We start from the raw sequence: 13393 nt of genomic DNA, 5'->3' as shown, positions 1-13393 counted from the left end.
TGCAACGGGCTCCATTTTACCCCACAAAACACACTGCTTCAGGCATTCAGCTTCCGCCCTGCCAGCTGTCAGCCGCAACAGCGCTCAGTGCCGGCAGGCCCCGCGGCAGTACGCCGAAAAGAGATTGATCCGCCAAAAAGTGTCGCTGCCGGCCCGGAGCTCCAATTCCCAATTGCCCGCCCTACCGTGCCCGCCGACGCCGCATCTCCCGTCGCGACTGACCCCCGATCCCCGACTCCGACCGATCGCGAAACGGAGCTCCATTTTTGTGTGTGTGTGGTTTCCCCGGGAGGACTTACACATCGCCAACGCCAGCTGTTACAAGCTGTTGTAACCACCACAACCACCACCACCACCACCACCATGTCGTCCTCTCGTCAATTCCTCTCCTCTGCGCTCAGGCAGTGCCGCGCTGCCGGCCAGAGGACCGCCCAGTTCTCGACCACCTCGCCGGCCGCTGCCAGTATGTCGCTCCGTCGGTCGCAAAACACGATGCACCGCCGTTACACAGCTCTACAGACATAAAACATATGGCTAACAATACCGCCGACAGTCCGCGACATCCCCACCACCTCCTTCCAAAATGCCCCGCGCACCAACACCAACAACACCTCGTCGCCGTCGGGCAACACCAACAACAACAACGCCGGCTCCAACCAGTACAAGTCGGACATGTTCAACCTCCTAAACAGCGGCACCGGCAGCCGGGGAGGAAGAGACAACTACAGCAACACGCGCGACGTCGACGGAGGACAGCGCTATGGCAACAATAGCCAGAAGGTGCAGGAGCTGCTCCAGTCCGAGGTGACCTCCAACAACTACATGCGCATGATGAAGCGCCGGTGGAACAACGGCGACGTGTACGCGCCGCGCGACCTGTCACCATACGAGATGAAGGGCAGGAACGGGGGGTGGGTGGAGGCGGCGGATGTGGTTGATGAGCTTGGGTTTAGTCCGTTGGATAACTATCGTGTATGTTTTTTTTTTTCTTCTCTTTCCTCCCCTTTTTCTCCTTTTCTACCGCTCTTTCCAATTTCATTTCTTGGAGGGCTGTTGGCTGTCTGGGCAAAAATGCTGATTGATATCCTTTGTTGGGAACAGAACTTCTCCCTCATCTCCGACTACATCACCCCCTTCGGCCGGATAAAGCACTCCAAGGAGACCGGGCTGAAACCCGTCAACCAGCGCAAGATCGCCAAGATGGTGCGGCGCGCCATCGGCCTCGGCATCCACCCGTCTGTGCACAAGCACCCCGAAATCCTCAAGAACAGCACGGGCAGGCACTTGTTGCCGCTGGTTGTGCCCAAGGGCCAGATGGCGAACAAGACCAAAAACTTTGATGGAGAGGATGAGAACTAGAATGGTCTGGAAGGTCTGGGAGGAGTGGACGAGGAATGAATGAGGGGGGTATGATTGGGTAGGGGAGCATACCAAACGGAATGCATGCTGGGGCGGTTATGGGACATGATGCTGCTGTCTGGCTAGCAGCATGTGTAGCAGCATGGCATGGGCTGGATGCATGGTTTGGTCGGTGGACTCCATAACGGCTCTTATAGAGTTAGTGTATTATTATTGTATACACGGCACTTAAAATGGAATTTTTGCAAAGTTTAGGCTTGGACGGAGACCATGAAAGGGCGATTTTGACGGAAATAAGGCAGTGAACGTATGGAGAGGGCGCACGGAGTGAATGACTAGAATACTTCATCTATGCTCTTCTGCATGACCTCCCGAGACACCGAAGGAGGAACAAAACAAAAAAAAACAAAAAAAACCTAGACAAAAACCGCTTCCTATATCCACCATCTAGCTCTTATATAAATATGCTAAATTGTACTGTACAACCCAAGACCGCTCAAAAGCTCTAAAAGCCACCTGACAATCATACAACAATGCAAAATCTCTCTATAAAACATGAATTTCTGTACAAGTCCTGTTCTTCCTTTCCTTACTTACTGTCGATATCTTATGTCATATGATCTCGGTTTAGATCAAGCCTCAAACGGCCTCGTAATGTTGAACACAGGCCCTTGAAACTCGGTTTCTTTCTGCCCCTTACTCTCCAACCTCACCCACTCCTCCGGGTACTCCTCCTTTGCCCAGGCCGCGAACTCCTCCTTGGAGAAAGGGTCGGGAAGGGCGTTATAGGTTACTCCAAGCCTGTTTTTGATCAGTTGTTGTCAGCACTTCACATTCTTGTCAAACAAAATTGTAAAGGGCCAAAGACAAACACTTACGTCATCATACTAGCCCCATACCCTAAGTTCGAATCAGTCCCCTTAATCAGCTTAAACACCTCCTCCATCTTCCTTCCCCACGCCGCGTTACTCCTTGCAATAGCCGCGCAATACGCATTAAACACGTACTGCGGCACCTCCAGATCCATCCTCATCATCTTCTGCCACACCGGCCTAGCATACCGATCGCCCAGCGGAATCAGCTCGCAGCACCAAAACACAATGGCCAAGCTGTTATACGACGGACCCTCAGCCGAGCGGGTGATGTGCTCCTCCCAGAAATCCAGCGCCGTGAAGGGGTCTCCGCCAGCCGCGTACGCCAGCATCAGGGCGTTGTACAGCCTCGTGCTCATCTCCACGCGCGTGTCCATCTTGAGCATGTTGTGCACCATCTTCAGGGAGCTGGCCGGGTCGCTGGGCCGCTGCTCGGGGACCGGGCACCTGGCCAATCCTTCGAGACAGCGCACGTAGATGTCGGCGGTGGGGTGCATGTTGTCGTCGTCGTGGGCGCGCATGTGGCCGAACACGAGGCAGGCCATGTCGGGCTTCTTGCGCTCGAAGAAGGATTCCATGAGCCGGACGCGGTCGTCGACCGAGGTCTCGGGGAAGTACTGCCGCAGCAGCGAGTAGGCGTCCCAGGCTCGGTCGGTTGTGGTTTTGGGAAGGTCGCAGATGTAGGCAACAAAGGCCTTGTAAATCTGCTGCCGCTCGATGTGGCTGATGGAGACGGAGTGTAAGGAAAGGGTGTCGATCACGTCGAACTTCTTGTCGTGGTTGAGGAAGACGAGGCAGAGCGCGACGATGGTTTCCGGCTCCAAGGCGGCGTGGCGCTGCTCGAGCGCCGAGGTGATGGTTAGGATGTGCTGGAGGTTGGGTTCCGGCTGCGCGCACAAAACGCGGAGGTACTTGTTCATTACGGGCAGGTCTTCTTCGAATTCGATCTCGACGGCGCCGGATGCGAGTTTCGAGAAAATTTGATGAGCCCCTTCGATGTCGTTGGCGTCGAGTCGGTATGACAGTTGGTTAAGGTAGGTGTGAACGTTGGCTTTGATGTTGAAGTCCTGGGCCAGCTGCCAAAACCTCTCAGCCATGTACGGATTCCCCTTTTCCTGGGCGGCTTGCATAAGCAGGTTGATGGTGGTGACATCAACCTTAACCTCGTGACTTTTGTAAAACTCGCCGCTGGCCATGGTCTGGAGGTACGTCTTGATGCCGTCTGGCCCCTTATCCAGAGCTAAAACGGACCATTGTAAGAAGGCCTCCAATGACCCTTTTTTCGCCCACTGATCCTGGACCACCTCCTCGAAAACTGGTAAAAGCCATTCATTCCACTTCTCCGGCTGGCTTGATCGCCGTGATGATCGAACCAGTTCCAGCAATGTCTCTCCCAAGGGAGAGAAGCCACTATGTATAGGCTTGTTGTACCACTGCTTTGTCTCCTCGATCTTGTCCTGCTTCGCATAAAACGTAACGAAGACGTGGTGCACGGCCGGGATGTATTTGACGCCTCCCGTCTCTTGTGCCTCCTCCCAAAACTGTAGTAATTCATCTTCCCGACCCTCGTCCGCCATGCCCTGCAAGACATTGATCCAGACTCTCCCCGCGCCTCTGAAGTCAACAACGCTCATCCCTTCGTCCTTTAATTGTTGCCAGAATTCTTTGACTCGGGCTGCTGCTTCCAGGGAGCCTCCGTATTGCGTCAATGCCTTGATGTATGTCGCGAAGTCGTCTTTGATCAAATGTGCTTTGTGCTCATCGGGATTCAACAAGATGACCCTCCTGCGCGTGATCTCCTCGTGCAACAACCGGGCCAGCGCAAGATGGAATTCGGGAGAGCCCTTGGGAGGCAGCAATGCTGCGTCCATCGCATTTTCGAGGTCGCTCATTTTGAGGTCAACGGGAGCGTCAGCCTCGGGCTTGGTTACCAAAAGATAGTGTAACACCGTTCGCAAGAGGAAGGCCTGGTTGGGATTCAGTGGTTTATTGGTGTCGGCCTTGAATTTCGTCAACCTCCTGAACGCCGTCACCAGCTGGTCCCGCGGAGGAGGGCGCTCCTGCTCAACCTCGCTCCTCCTGTACTGGAGAAGCACATTGTAGCCCGGGTCAAAATGGGGTAGCTTCACGACTCGTTCGGGCTTCGGTGTGAAGAGGCTGATAAACGTCCTCTTGGAGGTTCGTGGATATACGAGGACGTCATGTTGGCAGTCGAAGAGACAGCGACGGGCAGAGAGGGCTGTTACAGAGCATGGGCGCAACAAGCCATGATGATGACCGGCGGCGTGAAATCGTCTGTACACATTCGGTGTCGTCGTCGCGTTGCGTGCCAGATGCGACCGCATGGTTGGGAAAGGGATCCTAGTAGAGCACAGTCCTGGGTTCATGACTCGAGTAAGTTGAGGGGTTCTCGTGCTCCATCTCCATCGCCAGCGTCTCCATCTTTCTCCAGTTCTCCATGGAGTCGTTCTCGTCGAAGAGGGTACGTACTACTGGTGCATGGTGGTGGAATGACACCCCGTTTGTCGTCGCAAGAGCAACAAGCGACTGAGGCGACCTTGGGATCTTCTGGTGGCAGGAACGGGCTTCTCGATCTCGGGGTGTTTCTTTTTTCGAAATCTCCAAATTCCTGTTGACCGGGGCAGCTTCCAGCATAGAGGTAAGTGTTGCGAACATCGGGTGGTTGGCCCAAGCTCCACTACCCCATGCCAGGTACAGTTACCGTTGCAGCGCATCATATCCACAGCGACCCCTCATCCATGTTGTCATTATCCGATGAGGCCAGGGTTAGGGTCAGTGCTTGTTCTCCAATATCATTCTCAAAACAGTATCACTCCCGTGTCATTGAAATTCATCAAAACACTTCACATGAACTTGACCATCAACACCAAACTCATCATATCCAACCCAAACCAAAATCAACCAACACTAGAACTCAACCAAAACCAAACATGCCTCAACCACCACCCCCACCAACAATCCTCTCCCTAAAATCCGACTTCCTCACCACCCAAACGCGCACCCTCTCCCAACCCTTGGCCCCAACGCGCACCTTCCTCTCTCAAAACGACAACACCTCCTCCCCCCGGGGCCACTCTCAATCCCAACACCACCAGGGGCAGCACATCCCTCAAAAACCGCTCTCCGAAGCCCTAACAAAACTCAACCACCGCCTCACCCAACACAACCGACGCGCCTACCCTCCTCAAGCAACCCGCCACGTAGCCGAACAAATCGACAAACTTTATTTTTCTACTACTTCTGCAACATCCTTGGGAAGAAATGATGAGAGAGATGAAGAGGACGAGGACGGGGATGGACAACAGGCTGCTTGGTTGCGAGTAAACGCCGACCTGACCCTCCCCCGCTTAATCACCTCCCTACCAGACTCCTGGTCCCCTTCTGTCTCGAAAAAAGAAGCAGACGACCACCCGATGGAAGCCAAGCGGTTTGCGGAGTTGGTAGCGCAGTTGAAAGGGTTGGATGAGCAGAAACAAAAGGTGTTGGATCGGGTGGCGAAACTAAGAAAAATTAGGGGGTTGGTTGAGGGGTTTGTTGAGGCTTCTCCTTCTTCTCAAGATCTGAATGCGGAAGGGGGGGAAGAAGTAGGGAAAGGGGGAGCAGGAGCAGGAGGAGGAGCAGGAGGAATGAAAGCGGTGCAAGAGAATCTGGTGACTAAGAATGGGGAGATGGAGGCTGAGTTGCAGAGGATGAGGGTTCTGCTGGCTAGAGTGGGTGGAAGGGTTGAGAAGTTGGATAAGGAGAGGGGGAAGGAGAAGGAAAGGGGGAGTGGGAGTGGGAGGAGGAAGAGGGCGAGGGAAGGGGAGGATGGAGAGGGGGCAGGTGATGAGAGGAAGAAGGTTGATAAGTTGCTGGACAGCTTTTAATATTGTTTTTTGAGGGCTTTGTCACGGGCTGGATGGAGAAGATGATGGGAGGTAAAATGGTGCATTTTTTGAGGCGTTTAGGGTTGGAAAACGGACGGGGAGTATGTGGCAGGTTGAGAACAACCAGGGACTGGTTTTTGTTGGTCATGATACCCTAAAAATACTACGGAGAAAACGCACAAGGCCTTTAACAGTGGTTCGACCCAAGGAATGATATGCAACGACTGTTCGGCTTCCGGTAGGCTACTAATATCGATACTTCGTAAAATCATAACATTACAACTCTTTATGCAGGACGCTCAAACTCAGCGCTCCAAGACCAGGTTGGCATAAACATACACCGGTATCCCAAAGACTAATACAAAATTACCTGAACCACCCAACCCAACGGCGGAGACCACTTCCTCATGGTCCCATCGCCGGAGGAGGGGGGATCATCTCGTCATTGCCGCTGTCCTCCGGCGACTCCTCGGCGACCTGGCCCTGGATACGGCGCTTGGCATTGGCCTTGTCCTCGGCCGTGATATCGCCCTCGTCCTTGGGCATATCAGGAGTCCACTGCGGCTCATTAGGCGCGTGACCGACCGACATGCCGACACGGACCTGTTCGTTACTGTTAGTCAACGACCACTACACGAGTTACTTGATGGATCAGACTTACCAAAGTCTCCAAAGGCAGAAGCGAATTCTGCACCAGATCCTCATCCCACACCATCTTGCCCGGCTCAAAGAGCACAACAATCGTGCTACCACCAAACTTGAAGTATCCGAGCTCCTCACCCCTCTTCACCTCGTCGCCCTCATTCCTCGTAATGACGGTACTACCGACCATCATGGCGCCAACGCAAATAACCATGACGCGGCCAAACTCGGGACTGTCAATCGGCACCAGCACTCTCACGTTCTCGCCATACACATCCAGCGCCGACCGAATGGCCATTGGGTTGACAGTGTAGTACTCTCCTTCGATCGTCTTGGGCTGGCGCATAATACCGTCAACGGGGATATGGAAGCGGTGGTAATCCTGTGGCGCAAGGCGGAAAATGCCGAGCGCACCTCCCTCGTACCGCGCACCATCTTCGGGGTAAGCGTCACCAAGCAGGCGCTTGACGGTGAATTCGCGACCCTTAATCCAAACGTTGGTGGCCGTGTCGATGCTGTTGAAGACAACGCAGCGGCAGTCGGCGGGAGAAACGACGATGCGAGGGTTGTGAGGAGCCGAACAGGGGCGCGCACCGGGCTTGAGGGCGCGGTAGAAGAACTCGTTGAAGTTCTTGAATTCCTCCAGAGGCTGTGCGACTTCGGACAGATCAAGACCGTGGAACTTTATGAACTGGGGGATCTCAGCCTTGGAGTTCGGATCGTCGTACTTCTTGCCCTGCTTGACACTAAGGCTCTTGAGGAGCTTGCGGATGCGCTTCGTCTCCATGTTGTTAGACTTCAGACCCTTGTATAGCAAGCGGATGCCAAGTCGGACGTAGACGCTCATCTTCTCCTCGTTGATCTGACCGGTAATACGGTCTTGCACAAGAATGTTGGCCGAGTTGGCTCCAACCTTGTAACCGCCGTATGAGATCTTGGTGATGACCTTGGAATACCACTTGCGCTGGGCCTGGCTGGAAGTAACGAAGCCACCCATCACAAGATTGTCGACTTGGCGCCAATCCTGGCTGGCGCAAGTTGCAATGTGGGTAATGATGTCGGTATCCTTCCGCTTGTTCAGGCGAGGCTGGTGGCAGATAGGGCACTCCTTGATCTCCACAACGTGTTCCTCGCCGCTAGATGAAAGGTTCAAGTCATCACGGTCGAGCAGGTCTCCTTCCTCACCCGAGGTGCCAAGATCTGGTACGTTGATGGTTGAATCGGCAAGCTGCGAACCGCCGGCCGGAGTCTCCGCGTCCTCTAGGTCACTAGTGGTACCAGAGTCCTTGCCGTGACCAGGAAGGAGGTTCTTTACGTTATCCTTAACCTTGTCGACCATTCCCTGTATGGTCGAGCGTGACTTGGCCTCTAGCTGATCCTCCAAGCAAATGACGGCCTCATCCATGATCAAATCATCCGAGTCGTCTCCTTCCATCCTATGGGGGAATCGCTGGAAGAAGCTATCGATGGTAGACTCGCGCAGTGTGGAACCGAGGGTGTCCAGCATGGTTGTCAACTCGACCTTGCTGATGCGCCCGCTATCATCCGCGTCGTATTGCTTCAAGAGTGCCCTCCAGAACTGCTGTCTCAGCGCTGGGTACGGCATGTACTTGATGCGAAGATAGAGTTGAGGGTTGTGCTTGGACTCCCACTTTTCAAGGTTCTTCATCTTGAGAGGAAGAGTCAAGAAAGTGAAGTCGTCGTCCCCTTCGGACTGGGGCGCAATCTCGCCAGCCGTAGCAGCCGCACCCGCCGCCGCAATGGAATACTCCCCAGGTGGCAGCAAGGCCGGGCTAGGCGGGGGAAGGGTATTCGTCCGGCTAAAATCATGAGCACCGTCGACAGCAATCTGAAGAGGGGTCCCAGCTACCGATGGTTCCTTTGCGGCCGTGGAATTTTGCCTAGAAAGACCAGGTCTGGCGGCTTTGCTCAAGCTTTGAGTAGAGGCCGTCCGAGACAGGCCCAATCTCGCGAATCGGCCACCGCTCTTCTGCACTGGAGCGTAGTCTGGGATATCCTTCAGATGATAGAGACCGGTTTCTGGGTTGGGCTTTGGTGCCTTTTCCATGATTTCCCGGATCGGAAGGTTTACGGAAGCGACAAAGTCGTTGCCGGAATATTTATCATGGTCGATGACGGTAAAGTTGAAGGAGTACATTTGCTCGTAATTCGACACCGTGAAGATCATCTTTTCGTTATACACGGGATTGAGATTGTGCCGGACCGTCTTGGTGCGGAAGGTCTGCCTGCCGAGCGAGATGACGACGAAGGGATCCATATCGAAGCCGGTCTTGGTCACGTTGCGCTCGGGAGGCAAGTCGGTGATCTTTCCAATCTCGAGGTAGACAATACCCAAGGTGTCGCTATCGCCATTGGTAAATTCGTATGCGTTCTTGGAGCGCGTAGACGACACTTGAGAGGCGGTATCGGGCACAGGCGCGGACTTGGTGATGGAAATGAACTGATCGTAGAGCTCTCTGGGAGTGGCTTCGGGATTCGAGTTGTCGACGATGGTCAATTGCAGCTCCACCTCACCTGAGACGACGCTGCTCTTCTTCCCGGTCCTTTTGCTCTTCAAGGGGAACCAGCTTGGCCCAAGGTCTGTGATTCCATCCTCGGCGAAGGCCTCATCAAGGGCGAGCTCGAACTCGCCCAGGTAATCCTTCCCGAAGCGATCCTTGTCCCAGCAAATACCGGTGAGGGAAAGGCTTTGCGCGCCATTGATGGGAAACTGGTAATGTTCGTTCCAGATCGGGTCGAGAGTCTTTGGTATCGTTGAGGTCGTGTATTTGGCGTCGCCCAGGCTCAATACGAGGTACTAGACGCAGCAGGCAGCAAGTGTCAGACCACCACCCAATTGTCAAAGATGTATTATTGCCGCATAACTTACAGGATCCGATGTGCCTCCTCGATCCTTTGCCGCAAGGTTTCTGGCCTGTAGTAAACAAAACACAACCGTCAGTGCTGGAATGCGATGCGATTCGGATCATGCGGCCAACGCGCATCCACATCTGTAAACACACCTGTATGATCTTGACATCCAGAACCAAGCCCGTGTCTCTGCGCCCCTCGGGGCTTGCTGAATCGCCCTTGCTTCGCATTGGACTTGCGCTTCTGCTAGTTGCTAAGGAGTTGCTGGATGATTTGAGACGGTTTGGAATAATGCGGACCATGGCGGCGGGAAGGGGGACCTAGCGGGGTCGCCCGGCTGGGTACCTATGGAGCTATATACGGGGATATTGGCAGTAGCGGCAGTGCCCAACGGACGGGTTGACGGCTTGACGGGAACGACGGGATCAGCCAAGCAAGGCAGGGCAACCGAAGGCAAAGGAGGGGTCCGATAATCGTAGTACTGCGTAAGCGTCGATTTGTCGTAGGGGAAGCGTCGTCAATCGTCAATGGTGCTGCGGGCGCCTGCTGCTGCTTGTGGCTGCTGCCAAGTTTCTTGTTTTGAGTTGCTTGTCCTGGTTGGTACTTGGTAGCGCCGCTATGTAATGGATGTGCCCTGATGGTGTCGTGCAGGCGTGTGTGTTTGTGTGTGTGTAATCGATTGATGTGCAATGTTTGGAAGGGGAATAGTGTGGGGGAGAAAGGGTCCCAAACAGGTTCGTTCCTTATGCTTTTTCGGGGCTCAATGGCAAGAATAAAAGAGGTGGTGGTGGTATCGTGTCTCGTTTTAATGACCAAAACGTAAAAGGGGTTGTTGTTATGCAAAGATGGCGCGGCAAAAGTCTATAGCTTTACCACCAAGATCGATTGGAAAGAGGAATCTGGACTCTCAGACTTTGAGACGAACTGGGCGGGAGCCATTCGAGTTTCGACAGAGAGCTGGAGAAATCGGTGACGGTCGGGTGTATCAGGGTCAGCTGGAGCTGGAGGACAGAGGAGACGTCATTCGGGCCGGGATTGCTGGTTTATAGACAATGCGATGGAATTCCCGAGTGGAGGGGGGGCCCTGGGCGACCAAGTGGATGACAATTGATGGAAGTCGTGGAAGCTGAGATCGGCGGGGGCTTGGAGTCTTGGAACTGTTCCGACTGATCCAATGCTTCTCTCGTGTATCGAGGCTGTGAGGCTGATATCGGGTTTGGTTGAAGAGGAAACAATGGAGAAGTTCCTCTGGGGATGTTTCGAAAGGAAGAAAGGTTGCGTCGCGTGATGCTTGAACACATGCAGAGGACAGTTTCAACTTTTTGAATCCGCCAAGGAGTCTCGTCCACCGCCTTAACGCTACCGACTACCCCGGGGGATCTCCGGCCGGATACTCGGGCCCGCGGTTTATTTAGTTTGTTTAGTGTATCTTGACAAGGCCAAATCTTCAGGGGCGCATCTTTCAAAGGTCGCGTGTCAAGAAACAAATCGCGATTCGCAAAAAAGGGGAAGTTGGGTATTTGTCCAATGTACACTACGGTAGCCAAGGCTCCCATGCGGTAGGTGCATAGCCCAGTGTTACATCACCAATACATCACGATACTTCCACATCCACATATCGTACATATGTATGCAGGTGTATCTCTCAAGATGACGCGGCAACAGCGAAAAATTAACCGCCAAAGCTATTCATGTTTTCCCACCTTGACCACCCTCAAGACCTTCCTTGACCGCGCCGTTGGCCCTCAACAAAAACAAGCGGTGGGCCGTCATTCCAATGAGCCTATGGGAGGGGCTGGATGGTGTAAACATGAGACGGGCTGGAAGAGAGAAAGCGTGTCCCCCAAAACCGCGCATGCAAATCATATCCCCAACCTAGCCGCGTCCTCGGTACGTAGTGCCTTCTTCAATAGTCACCTGCTAGATAAGAAATATTTCTCCGAATACCTCTTGCACGAATCGAGGATGCTTTCCGGGGAATGGATGGAACACTGCAAAACTGTTACCTAGTGGCTTTGTCAGTAGCAGTGGATTGATTACCTGCATGAACTATGAAGATGCGGTTGGTCTTCACGAGGTTATCCAGACTGTTTAGTCGGCCGTCGTGTGTTTCCTCCAGCCCAATGAGGTTTCTATTCTCGGACTTTTGCTGACAACCTGGAATGTTTGACCCTTCTGAGACTGTACAAGTGAAAGCCAAAAAGCGGGAATGGGGTCACCTAAAGATGCACCGTGCAGGCCAAGCTTCCTCGGCTTCCCAGCGGACGGAGAGCCAAGCCAGGCAGGGCTGCCGCTTCCGCCCGAGCCGCCCCTCTAGAGTCCGCCGCGATGCCGTGCCGCCGTTGTGGGTCCTATCCTTATACCCAGGAGACGGGCAAGACGGGATCACAGGCCGTCCCGACTCTTCTTTCCTCTGTCTATCATTTGATCTCCATTTCCCCGCCTTTTCAAGGTCAAACATTTCCTTCGAATCGTCCCTGATACTTACGATGATGTATGCCGTTCGATGATGCCACTGCAATGTTCTACGACATTAGACCCCTTCAACAACCTCATACTTTAGGCTAAAAGAGGACTGGTCCCTGATACAAGCCACATTCATCATCACTTCAGCCAACATCACTCAGCCAAGGCTGACTTCTCACTGTTCTCAAGTGATTAGCTCCCAACAGACAATATTCAACCATCAACCAAACGCATCGTCAGACGCCGTGACATCAGGCCACTCAAAGTCCGGCTGTCACCTACCAGTTTAAGGCTGAGATCTTCCTTCGTCGAATTACATCAGTCCCTTTACCCCTCTGCCCCCTTTTCCACTACGTGACTACATAGCGCCGCCACTATAAAACACGCTACACCGACATGTAAGAGCGCGGCGTCCATTTCCGATGGATGTGCGACTTTCATGTCCGACTGTCCGACCAATCGAGCCATCCAACCATCCGTAACCGCCCTCTCTTATCTTCCAGTTGCACACACAACCCATCACTGTTCAGCCGAGGGTCTATTAGGGGTAGGTAACAGGGGGCACCAGAAAGGTCCGTGCATACTCCACTTTTCTTAAGCCGAAAGTACCGGCTATACAAACCTAATAGGTACGTTTATAAATACAAATTATAATTGCGCATCCGTCACGCATATTACGTATATATATAAATAGAAAGAATACTTATATATCGTCTTATATATATATAATATATAATAATATTTATAATATTCTAACGAAACGATGTAAACTAACGCGATATAAAGTATAAAATAACGTACGTAATATTAGCTATAAAATAACGTAATTCCGTTTCCTAATTTAAATCCTCTATTCTCTCCGCTCTCCCCTAATTCTTTCCGCTCTTTCCTAATTCCTTATTTAGTCCCTCTCTATTCTTTTACTATTATATACGGAATATATAATTAATAATTACCAATAATTCCCTCCCTTTCCCCTTATTTCTTTATAAGTAATAGGTTAATATCCTTATTAAATATAATTCTTTTATTATTACTTTTCGTTTACTTATATTTATAAGTAGTAGGAATTTAAATATTATTAATATATATTCTTTATATTATTTTTAATAATTAATAAAAACGTACCTTATATTTTTTAACCTTTAAAATATGCTAAATAAAGCTTTTAACCTTATTAAACGTTTATTAGAAAGGGGGGAAAAGAATAACCGTTTTATTTTAATTACCCTCTTTATATTTAATAATTAAGGAAATTATTTTTTCTTTTAAAATACGAAATTTAATAGGGGTAAT

General features: G+C 52.1%; 4 protein-coding genes across 4 annotated transcripts; 2 read left to right on the top strand and 2 right to left on the bottom strand.

Annotated features, from left to right (window-relative positions):
• The first annotated feature begins 286 nt into the window (after positions 1 to 286).
• On the top strand, positions 287 to 1625 carry B0H65DRAFT_456747 (ribosomal protein S18). The gene is made up of 3 exons (XM_062826314.1): positions 287 to 463; positions 554 to 972; positions 1102 to 1625. The coding sequence occupies exons 1-3, from the start codon at positions 364 to 366 to the stop codon at positions 1357 to 1359; spliced, it is 777 nt and encodes a 258-aa protein (XP_062684322.1). The 5' UTR covers positions 287 to 363; the 3' UTR covers positions 1360 to 1625.
• A 64-nt stretch (positions 1626 to 1689) lies between these two features.
• On the bottom strand, positions 1690 to 4908 carry B0H65DRAFT_456745 (complex I intermediate-associated protein 84, mitochondrial). Its single transcript, XM_062826313.1, has 3 exons — positions 4722 to 4908; positions 2238 to 4608; positions 1690 to 2160 (listed from the first exon to the last, which is right to left on the bottom strand). The coding sequence occupies exons 2-3, from the start codon at positions 4574 to 4576 to the stop codon at positions 1992 to 1994; spliced, it is 2508 nt and encodes an 835-aa protein (XP_062684321.1). The 5' UTR covers positions 4577 to 4608; positions 4722 to 4908; the 3' UTR covers positions 1690 to 1991.
• A 130-nt stretch (positions 4909 to 5038) lies between these two features.
• On the top strand, positions 5039 to 6118 carry B0H65DRAFT_518888 (kinetochore Sim4 complex subunit Fta4; the record flags this gene model as incomplete). Its single annotated transcript, XM_062828707.1, has 1 exon — positions 5039 to 6118. The coding sequence occupies exon 1, from the start codon at positions 5183 to 5185 to the stop codon at positions 6116 to 6118; it is 936 nt and encodes a 311-aa protein (XP_062684320.1). The 5' UTR covers positions 5039 to 5182.
• A 212-nt stretch (positions 6119 to 6330) lies between these two features.
• B0H65DRAFT_106743 (phosphatidylserine decarboxylase-domain-containing protein) lies at positions 6331 to 10100 on the bottom strand. Its single transcript, XM_062820497.1, has 4 exons — positions 9784 to 10100; positions 9651 to 9695; positions 6780 to 9578; positions 6331 to 6721 (listed from the first exon to the last, which is right to left on the bottom strand). Exons 1-4 carry the CDS (start codon positions 9931 to 9933, stop codon positions 6524 to 6526), a joined length of 3192 nt encoding a protein of 1063 aa, XP_062684319.1. The 5' UTR covers positions 9934 to 10100; the 3' UTR covers positions 6331 to 6523.
• Between the last annotated feature and the right edge of the window lie 3293 nt (positions 10101 to 13393).

The sequence above is a fragment of the Neurospora tetraspora genome (assembly GCF_033439725.1).
Source record: "Neurospora tetraspora strain CBS 560.94 chromosome Unknown B0H65scaffold_2, whole genome shotgun sequence".
In the NCBI taxonomy this organism is placed as follows: Eukaryota; Fungi; Ascomycota; class Sordariomycetes; order Sordariales; family Sordariaceae; genus Neurospora; species Neurospora tetraspora.
This window is presented reverse-complemented; position numbering and strand designations above follow the sequence as displayed.